At 47.0% G+C, this 11,191-nt stretch overlaps 1 protein-coding gene across 1 annotated transcript; it reads right to left on the reverse strand.

Annotated features, from left to right (window-relative positions):
• Positions 1 to 1,238: 1,238 nt before the first annotated feature.
• On the reverse strand, positions 1,239 to 2,728 carry BXZ73DRAFT_85399 (uncharacterized protein; the record flags this gene model as incomplete). Its single annotated transcript, XM_048024017.1, has 4 exons — positions 1,239 to 1,562; positions 1,613 to 1,717; positions 1,796 to 2,610; positions 2,659 to 2,728. The coding sequence occupies 4 exons, from the start codon at positions 2,726 to 2,728 to the stop codon at positions 1,239 to 1,241; spliced, it is 1,314 nt and encodes a 437-aa protein (XP_047870545.1).
• Between the last annotated feature and the right edge of the window lie 8,463 nt (positions 2,729 to 11,191).

The raw sequence follows: 11,191 nt of genomic DNA on the forward strand, positions 1-11,191 counted from the left end.
CTTCCTTTCTAGGAGTGCAAGGAGTGCTTCAAACATCTGTTACAGTCCCTTAGGAGTGCAAGGGATGCTTTCAACACTTGTTACAATCCTTTCTTAGCCCCTACTCAAGATTGTATGCCCAATCCCAAGCAAGTACTCAGATTGAAAGCTTGTAAGTAATGAGGTTGTAGTGATGCTTAGTCATCCTTTCTAGGAGTGCAAGGAGTGCTTCAAACATCTGTTACAGTCCCTTAGGAGTGCAAGGGATGCTTTCAACACTTGTTACAATCCTTTCTTAGCCCCTACTCAAGATTGTATGCCCAATCCCAAGCAAGTACTCAGATTGAAAGCTTGTAAGTAATGAGGTTGTAGTGATGTTAGTAGTCTTTTCTAGAAGTGCAAGGAGTGCTTCAAACATCTGTTACAGTCCCTTAGGAGTGCAAGGGATGCTTTCAACACTTGTTACAATCCTTTCTTAGCCCCTACTCAAGATTGTATGCCCAATCCCAAGCAAGTACTCAGATTGAAAGCTTGTAAGTAATGAGGTTGTAGTGATGTTAGTAGTCTTTTCTAGAAGTGCAAGGAGTGCTTCAAACATCTGTTACAGTCCCTTAGGAGTGCAAGGGATGCTTTCAACACTTGTTACAATCCTTTCTCAGCCCCTACTCAAGATTGTAGTACCCAATCTTAAGCAAGTACTTAGAGTGAAAGTTTATAAGTAAGGAGATTGTAGTTATACTAGTGATCCTTTCTAGGAGTGTAAGGAGTGCTTTTACACACTTGTTACAAACCTTTCTTAGCCTCTACCCAAGATTGTAGTACCCAATCCCAAGCAAGTCTTAGAATGAAAGTGTATAAGTAAGGAGGTTGTAGTAAGGTAAGGAGGTTGTAGTAAGGTAAGGAAGTTGTAGTGATGTTATTAGTATGATTGTTAGTGAGGTGTTAGTGTTTTTGTATTGACAGTAAGTCTTCATTGAACGGATCTCGCCCGTTCTTTGAAGTCTTACTATCAGGATGTTGTTTATCTTTTGTGGCTTTTCTTATCGGGCTACCTCGAGCATTTCCAAGTTTCCTCGGACCTGCCCTAAACTGCCCACGTGACAAAAAACTTACCGCTGGGTTGTCTAAAGAAGACGGGGTCTTTCACGCTCGCATTTTAGAAAAGAAGAAAAAAGCAATGCAATCGTTCGAGACCGTACAGTACTACAAGCATATGATCTAATGAGTGCGCATGATATTATACATTCGTTGCCTTCCCGCTAGCCCTTAGCCCTCTTCTTAGAAACCTTCTTCCCCTTCTTTGGGGCCGTATCCTCCTCCATCCGTGATACCATGGCCTTACTCGGAGCAGTATGGTTAAAAATCAAGTGCCAGGACATGACTGCGTTACAGGGCGATCCAAACCACCAACAGTCCGGGTTCGCATGGTCCTCCAACCAACAACTATTACAGGGGTGTACATCTGTTAAGGCAAAATTGGATCCGTTGTGTTCGAATGAAGCCCCGCTCAACTTCCAGAAGGAAGCGGCATCCGGGGGCGACATTCTGAACTTGATGCGCAATGCTCCTCTATCGCTATCCATCTATTAAGCTGTTTTTAGCATGGCTGCTAGTGTGATATTATAGGCCTTACTTCACGCTGTAACTCAATGATTTTTATTGGAGACGGCTTCGGTCCACTGGGCGAGTTGACCTGAAGCTTTTCCAAGTACTTCTCGAAGGCGGCGACTAGTCCGTCCTTGGTGTTAGGAAGTACAGGATATAGTGTTCTGATTCTTATCGTTGGAGGCTTCACGCGGGTCGGGAAGAAACATACCATGCAGCGGCGGAGGCTAGTGATCAGCATTACTTCGCTGACGCATTTCTGCGCCTGGTCCGTGTTGTCAAGTACCCAAGCTATCCATTTCTTACCGGGGACAATGTCGTACCGGCGACCCCGAGTTTCCCCGTTCGTCGCTTTCCAGACTGCACTCCCGATAAAATGATCTTTGGATGGGCTGAATATCCCGCTCATGACGACTATTACCATCGTCTGAGTCAGTAATGCATCTCTCTTCGCCTCAATTTTTAACCAGGGCTTAAGAGCCCCCGGGATGTTATCGAGGAAGGGTGGAGGGGGCGGTCGCTGTCCATTCAAGTTCATCTGCTTCAGTTCTGCCCAGCTAGTCCAGCTGTTATCCAACAGGTTTCCAACGGGGGATGATCCACTAGAGCCTGACGGTAGTCCCTTAACAGCCGTTTCAGCCGTCAAAGTCCATACCGCTTCTCCTTCATCCACATCTTCATCCTCTTCCAAAGTCAAAGCTTTGAAAGCCCCCGTTGGTGGCACCTCTTCCTCCTCCTCCCGATGCCCTTCGGGAGGTTCTGGACTAGTACTCGGTGACAGCCTTAAGTCACTTCCTATATCCACCTCTTCCTCGTCAACACGCATCGCCTTTTGCTTCCCTTTGTTCTTTGCGGAACTCCGGGCATCTGCATGCACCTCGATGTTTGAAGCATCACCTTCTAACATCTCGATGTCTTCCCTCATTTGAATCGCTACGGGCTTCGGGGACTGCTGATGAGCCCCCGTCGCTTTTTTCGCTCCCTTTTTCGGAGAGGAGGAGTTAGCGCGTTTGCGCTTTTTTGTTTCTATACCACCATTAGAAACAATTCACGGGCAGTTACTCCAGTACTAACCAACGGGCTGGCCCGCAGGAATTCCTTCCTTCTCTGCCTTTCTCTCCTTCTTCTTCGAACCCTTGACCATTATATTCTTTTAACAGACATTAGCTCGCATCACTCTACGGGCTCGTCCCACTCACTAAAGAGCAGGTCGCGCTCTGCGATACAGTTGCTTAAAGTCTTGTTGTGTTTTTGTGATAACGCTTTTATAATCCAATCAATGTGCCGCTTTTGTTACCCAGCGGTTCTAAGACTCACAGTGGGTAGTTCGATAGGCCACTAGATTTTTAACGCACACACTCGGGGGGGCCACAGGGGCACCCTAGGTTGAACATGTGGCATTAACAACTAGCTACTCTTACATGTCCTCTAGAATCGACCCAATGTCTGTACTAGAATATTCCCTCACCGGCTGGGCTTACACGGTGTCCGAGCACTAGCTCAGGTTCAGAGCAGCTTTTAGGCTGCCCTCCCTTTCCCTTGCGGTACTCGAGAAGCGTTCAATGTGGTGTTCAAATCCACTTTGAAGGAGTTCCTTCGTTCAAGTGCCTCATCTATAGTACTACTTTGCGGACCTCTTAGTCCAGCAGTTCAATACCCATAGTCTTGTTGCACCATTCTGATCTCACTTCCTTCAAATTCAAACTGGCTTTTCTACCAGCAATGCGTCCTGCAACCTTTCGGTGCGTACTAGACATTGCTGCCTACTAGTCCAGCTTGCTTCCTCGTGTCGCGTTCATTACTTTGTTGTACTAGCCATCTTTAGGTTTTCCTTTCACTACTAGCGACACTCGGGCAACTGCCTGCCTCGTACATTACTCTCAGAAAGCATTCTCGAGCAGAGTTTACCTCTCTCTTACTGCCTTTCCTTTCATCACTTAAAGCCAACATGCACCTGTGGATTAGTCCGGTGTTAACCGAGTAAGCCCTCGCGCGACAACAACGCTCCACATAGCTGGGTATCTTCAAGGCTTTCGCCTTTCCTCCCTGCGAGGGGTATCTGATCGTTTTCGATCCCCTAACCTTCGTTCTTGATTAATGAAAACATCCTTGGCAAATGCTTTCGCAGTAGTTAGTCTTCAGTCAATCCAAGAATTTCACCTCTAGCGACTGAATACTAATGCCCCCAACTGTCCCTATCAATCATTACGGCGACTCTAGAAACCAACAAAATAGAACCGCGCGTCCTATTCTATTATTCCATGCTAATGTATTCCGGCATAAGCCTGCTTTGAACACTCTAATTTTCTCAAGGTAAAAGTCCTGGTTCCCCACCACACCCAGCGAAGGGCATGACGGCTCACCAAGAGGTAAGAACCAGCCAGACAGTACGTACCGTGAGGCAGACCGCCCGGCCGGCTCTGAAATTCAACTACGAGCTTTTTAACTGCAACAACTTTAATATACGCTCTTGGAGCTGGAATTACCGCGGCTGCTGGCACCAGACTTGCCCTCCAATCGTTCCTCGTTAAGAGATTTAAATTGTACTCATTCCAATTATGAGACCCAAAAGAGCCCCATATTGTTATTTATTGTCACTACCTCCCCGTGTCGGGATTGGGTAATTTGCGCGCCTGCTGCCTTCCTTGGATGTGGTAGCCGTTTCTCAGGCTCCCTCTCCGGAATCGAACCCTTATTCCCCGTTACCCGTTGAAACCATGGTAGGCCTCTATCCTACCATCGAAAGTTGATAGGGCAGATATTTGAATGAACCATCGCCGGCGCAAGGCCATGCGATTCGACAAGTTATTATGAATCACCAAACGAGCGGCGAACCGCGTTGGTTTTTTATCTAATAAATACACCCCTCCCAGAAGTCGGGGCTTCGTTGCATGTATTAGCTCTAGAATTACCACAGTTGTCCATGTAGCAAGGTACCATCAAATAAACTATAACTGATTTAATGAGCCATTCGCAGTTTCACTGTACAAACTTGTTTATACTTGGACATGCATGGCTTAATCTTTGAGACAAGCATATGACTACTGGCAGGATCAACCAGGTAACTACTGTCCCAACCCCCGCACTAGGTGCGGAGTGACCACCTTACTAGCACCGCAGCGCTTTCAGACGGCTGGTGTTCGTTGCCAGGCCTTCAAAGCCTTTCCCACATTCAATTGACCGAACAAGGCAGACCGCCGCGTTCAGCCCGAAGGCCTACTAGACTCGCGTTCACCCAGTTCTAAGCCCCCTTGTTTCCCGATCCCACATGCTTCAGATCAAGCTCTCACAGTCTTTTTCACGGACTGCAATCACGACCTTCAATGAGGACTACCAGCAACCAGCGTCACCTAAAAGGTGCGCACAGTCACGGCGTATCCCCGAGTGGATGCTTGCAAACGGGTTTAGCCATCGGCAATTAATCCACATCCTTCAACCTCGCAGGCCTTCGTCGCAAAAGGACGATACCCGACTTGTTGAGACGCTAACGATCCCCACCCTCAGCATATTCTCGACAGTCTCTTCCTCGAGCCAGTTCATCTTGCAGAGCAAGCGCATCTATGGCTCGGTATAGAGACCGTCAGCCTTCCCACACTTTTAAAAAGCCTACTGAGCTTGCGCCGTTCAGCTTTTAAACCGATTCCCCGTGCTCTTTCAGATTTTACTTGGACTCCCTTGTTCGGCTCCCGAGGGCTTACTACCCCGACTAGCAAGTTCACAAGCTTTCGCTCTCCCTTACTACCCGGTTGGTATCCGTTCAGTTCTTACTAGGCCGTTGTTATCGTTCGGCCACCGTACTCTGAGATCCCACTGCGCGTTCAATGAGCATCAATCTGTTCCCACTCACACTAACGTTCGGTGTACTAAGAAAGCCCTTTTCCGCACCCGAAGGCTTACTGGAGGCTTTCAAAAACCCTACTTGCTCAGGCTCCTACTAGGATCGACACTCACGCGCACTAGGACCCCCACATTCGGGCACCTACTAGATTCGTTCAGTCCAACTCGGAGAATCCCTAGCCCGCACGCTGCGAGGATCACCCGTTCAAGCACCTTGACGTTCGGCGTACTAAGCACGTCTACAACAGACCACCTTAGACCCTACTTGCCCAGTCCTACTAGGAGATTCAACCCGTCACGGCCTTCAACCCGTTCAAGCACGTTGACGTTCGGTGTACTGAGAGCGTCCTTTTCGGCGCCCGAAGGCTTACTGGAGACTTTCAAAGACCCTACTTGCCCAGTCTACTAGAAGTTGAAACCCGCTTTCCACATGCGCAACTAGCACTCAATCCTTTCAGGACTTACTAGAGCCATAAGGTACTCCCTTACCGGACAGCACATACTCAGCTCTCGCTTTTCTGCCCGCTGCCTTTCAGCTTTCCCTCATGTAGTAGGCAAGAGCATCTGGGTGGCTGTGCGTGGGCGCGTCCCACATGAGGCGTGAAAAGTGGTGTCCACAATATCGCGTTTTGGCACAGCCACAGCCTGCGCACCCAAAATTAACGTCCCAGAAACTGTCCCCAACCCCCAGAGGCCTGCTGGAGTGACCCAAAACAATGGCAGAAGAAGCAAATCAACCCATTGGTACAACTACCATGCCCACAGCTTCATCCATTGTTGGCTAGGATGCTGATTGGTGAGCATCATGCCATTTGCCATGCCTATGCACTTTGTGAAACTCATCCTAGCACACCCCATAAGCCCCCAATACCTGCACTAGATCATCTGTGCACCACTCCTTGTATTTCTGATGATGTGCATTGGTCTCTGAGTGCAAATCTGGTGTCATTGGAGCACAATTTCAATTCTTCTCAGAATGCTGTTTCTTTCTGTCCTCTGGGTTTCACCACAGCCAACTGTGATCCACATTGAAGGCCCAGCTCATTTAATGCTTGCAGTCTGCTGAAATCCTGATTCTCTGGGCTGAATGCTCAAATATGAAAAGTGGCTGACATTTCAATTCAGAGCAACCGATGACTGCTTCAAGACCCACTGACTGGGCTGCAGTCTACATTGCAGGCCCAGCTGATTGAATCCCCACACTCTTTGGCTCTCTGCCCAAATTCTCATTCTCTGCTCAAACTTTAAAACTGACTGACATTTCAATTCAGAGCAACCAATGACTGCTCCAAGGCCCACTCACTGGGGCTGATGATCCCTGCAGTTCAATCAAATCTGAATCAGTCAAAGTCTGTTCTGGACCCACATTTCAATCTCTGCTACACCTCAATTGGGCTGATCTAACAGGTGCCTGTTATCAACCACTGACTGGTTGCAATCTAAACTAGAGCCTGACAGATGATTCAATTTGGAATCCTGCAGTTGAATCAAACCTGAATCACCCACAGTCTGTTCTGAACTGCACCTACAACATTCTCCAAGTGTGAATTGGATCCTGAGTGGCAATCTTCAATCCCTGCTCTGATCTGGGACTGCAGTGAAAGCCCAGCTGATTGGATCCTTACAGTCATCAGCTTTGGCTCTCTGATTCAAATCAGGGGAGGATGATCAAACCAGAGGCTGACCATTCTGAATGCTGAGTGGCTGACATTCAAGGTTGGAGGCTGACTGGTTGCTCAATTCAAGCTGGACTGGGGCCTGACAATTTGCTTTCAGTCTGAGGATTCAATTTGGGATCCTGCAGTTCAATCAAACCTGGGCTGAGATTTCAATCTGTGCCACAGTTCAATTAGGAGAGGTGGCTGGTTGAAGCCTTAACCCCAAGCTAGAGGCTGATGCAGTTCAATCAAATTTGAATCAACCTGTCTGTTTGCACTTGACTCAAGGGGCTGACATTTGAACTCAGAGTGTGTGAGGATTGGGAGTGTGGGTGAGGATCAGAGTGTGAGGATTGTGAGAGGGACTAGTGACTGAGTATTAGACAGTGTTAGGACTAGTAACTTGGTGATAGACAGCGTTAGGACTAGTAAGTAAGTGTTAGAGATCGTTAGGACTAGTAAGCAAGTGTTAGAGAGTGTTAGGACTAATGACTGAGTGTTAGACAGTGTTAGGACTAGTAACTGAGTGATAGAGAGTGTTAGGATTAGTGGGTGAGTGTTAGACAGTGTTAGGACTAATGACTGAGTGTTAGACAGCGTTAGGACTAGTTGATAAGGATTGGGGAGTGTTAGGACTAGTAACTTAGTGATAGAGAGTGTCAGGACTAGTAAGCAAGTGTTAGAGATCGTTGGGACTAGTAACTGAGTGTTAGAGAGCGTTAGGATTAGCACTGATTGTTAGAGATTGTTAGGATCAGTGGGTGAGGATTAGACTCCTCAAAAGCTTTCGATTTCTGGCACACAAACAAAATTGACTCAATGACATTGAATTGAAACTCTTCTAACGCATCTACTATATTACTAACTACACTACAAACACACACACACACACACACCCAAACCCCCCAACCCCCCAACCCCCCTAAGCCTGCCCTAAACTCTCCACTCCACCCTTTATCTTTGCACACACCTCCCCCAAAACCCATCTTTGTTTACTCCTTGGAGATACTTGAAGCCCCTGCTCTTATACAGAGCAGGAGACTCAAGTTTCTCCAAGGAGAAACGGGGGCCCCCACACCCCCAATGGGAGTGCCAGCCCCAATGGGAGTGCATTAATGCATGGTCTGTCTTATTGCTGCCACTTCTAAACGGTCAGCTCCCCAAGCAGAGTGCTGCAAGCAGAGCAACCCATTTAGCGGCAACAGCAACCAGACAGGCAACACACTAATACACTCCCCAAGGTTTCGTTTTTAGGTGTGTGCATAGATGTTTTTGTTTTCCCCCAGAACCCAGAAGGCAACATTCAGTTCTAATGCGCCAAAGCTGTTTCAAACAGCGTCAACCCAGCCATCCAATCCATTTATTGCCAGCCCCAAAGCTGTTTCAAACAGCATTCACCCAACCATTCAATTCATTTATTGGTACCCATGCCAGCCAGTGGCAGCCCATGCGCTGTGGTGCACCTGCTACTCCCATTGCCTCCCCATAAGGTAGGCAAGAGCCTCTGGGTGGCTGTGCACAGGCCTGTCCCACATGAGGCGTGAAAAGTGGTGTCCACAATATCGCGTTTTTGCACAGCCACAGCCTGCGCACCCAAAATTAACGTCCCAGAAACTGTCCCCAACCCCCAGAGTCCTGCTCTGTGCTGTGCTAATGGTGACAAGAGCACTACAGTGTATTTATCAGCGCACTACCAGGCATTTACTGTGCTTAAATCAACCCACACAAGCACTTTGAAGCAAACATATCAATCTGCCATACCATGCACATTTGTGAAAACTGTCAACAAGCTGCTGGAAGCTGCTAGAAACCTAAGCAGAGCTTTTCTGTGGATGTATTGGCACACTTGAAGGCTTTCAAAGTGCTTCAATCAGCCCACATTAACACTTTGAAGCAAACATACCTCATTTGCTATGCTCTGCAGATTTGTTCCAGGCCTCTGTTAATGATGAGAGGGGCGCTACTGTGTGTTGATCATATCATTAGCAAGCTTTGAAAGCCCTCTAATCAACCCACTGGAGCACTTTGAAGAAAGTTCCCACACTTTGAAAAACCTGTCTGCAATTTCTATCAGTCAATGATTCAACATGGTCTGTGTTGCATCCATGGAAGAGTGTTAGTGTGCACCTGTTAGAACACTAGACAGCTTTCAAAGTGTTCTGATAAGCCCACTGGAGCACTTTGAAGCAAGCATTGAGGATTTGTTACACTTTGCAGAACCTGTCTGCAATTTCTGTCAGCTGCTGTTTAAACCTGTGTTTATGGACACTAGAGTGTATCTGTGAGCACTTTATAAAGCTTTGAAAGCACTCTAATCAGCCCACATAAGCACATAAGCACTTTGAAGCAAAGACATCAATTTCTCACACTTTGCAGAACCTGTCTGCAATTTCTATCAGCCACTGTTTGAGCCTCTGTTTACAGTGATAGGGACACTACTATGTACTCCTTAGCACACTAGCAAGCTGCACAAGTGCTTAAACGAAGCACACATAAGCACCAGTTGCAGCATTGCAACAATGCAACAATGCAGAAGTAAAACAAGCAAAACCACAGCACCCAGGATTCCCGCGTGGTCCCCCACCGTGGTACTAACTGGGCGGCACTCTGGTTAACTTCGCAGATCAGACGGGATGCGGTGCTTTCAAAGTCCTATGGCCGTGGATATAAGCAGCTCTTCCAATTGGACTATATACCCATCTATGGTAGTGCGATGCTTGCTTCAAAGTGCTCAAGTGGGCTGACTGAAACTCTTTGAAAGCTTTCTAGCATGCTGATACATACACTATAGTGCCCCTCTAACCACAAACAGAGTTTGAAACAGTGACTGATAGAGATTGCAGACAGGATCTGCAAAGTGTGAGAAACTGATATATTTGCTTTAAAGTGCTCCAGTGGGCTTGGTAGACCACTTTGAAAGCCTTCTAATGTGCTCACAGATACAATCCAGCGTCCATAAACACAGGTTGGAACAAATTTGCAGACAGGATCTTCAAAGTGCTCTAGTGGGCTGGGTAGACTACTTTGAAAGCTTGCTAGTGTGTCAGTGAGTACATAGTAGTGCCCCTGTCACCAAAAACAGAGGCTCAAACAGTGGCTGATAGAGATTGCAGACAGGTTCTGCAAAGTGTGAGAAATTGATATCTTTGTTTCAAAGTGCTCCAGTGGGTTGATCAGAACACTTTGAAGGCTCTCTAATGTGCTCACAGGTGCACACTAAAACTCCTCCATGGATGCAATACAAACCATGTTGAATCAGTGACTGATAGAAATTGCAGACAGGTTTTTCAAAGTGTGGGAAATTGGTGTGCTTGCTTCAAAGTGCCCCAGTGGGCTGACTGGAAACCTTTGAAAGCTTGCTGATGTGCTCTGAGATACAATCCAGTGTCCATAAACACAGGTTGGAACAAATTTGCAGACAGGATCTTCAAAGTGTGAGAAATTGATATATTTGCTTCAAAGTGCTGCTCTTGCTCCTTGTAACAGCCACAAACAGTTCATAACCACCATGCATGGTGTGTAGCACTTTCCCAGACCTGCCCTAAGCATCCTTGTGCAGAACATTGAAGAAGTGATGCATTCACTCCCTTTGTTAGTCCTTCCTTAAGATTGCAGTAAGCATTGTTAAGCATGGTGCTATAGTGATGGTTTGTAAGTATGGAGCTGTAACAGTTCATCTCAGGAGTGTAAGGGATGCTTTAGACTGTGCAGAACATGAAACAAGGGATTCATTCACTCTTGCAGCATTCTACAGCACTAACAAAGCTGAAAAGAAGAAGGGGTAAGCAATCGGTTCTAAGCAAGCAACAAAGCACCTTCAAACAGGTTGTAGCCAGACTGTTAGCAGCTTACAACGAGGTTTTGACTGGGCTTCAAACCAGTTTGAAAGCACACTGTCACTCACTCAGGCCAAGCTTTCTCAGACCTGCCCTAAACCATAACATCAACCAAGGGATTCATTCACTGTTCCGCTAATCTACTAACAGAAGCTACTAACAGAGATAACAAGCTGAAAAGAAGAAGAAGAAGAAGAAGGAGTAAGTAAGTAAGTAATCGGTTCTAAGCAAGCAACAAAGCACCTTCAAACAGGTTGTAGCCAGACTGTTAGCAGC

Source organism: Epithele typhae (assembly GCF_022376455.1).
Source record: "Epithele typhae strain CBS 203.58 chromosome Unknown BXZ73scaffold_506, whole genome shotgun sequence".
Lineage (NCBI taxonomy): Eukaryota > Fungi > Basidiomycota > Agaricomycetes > Polyporales > Epitheliaceae > Epithele > Epithele typhae.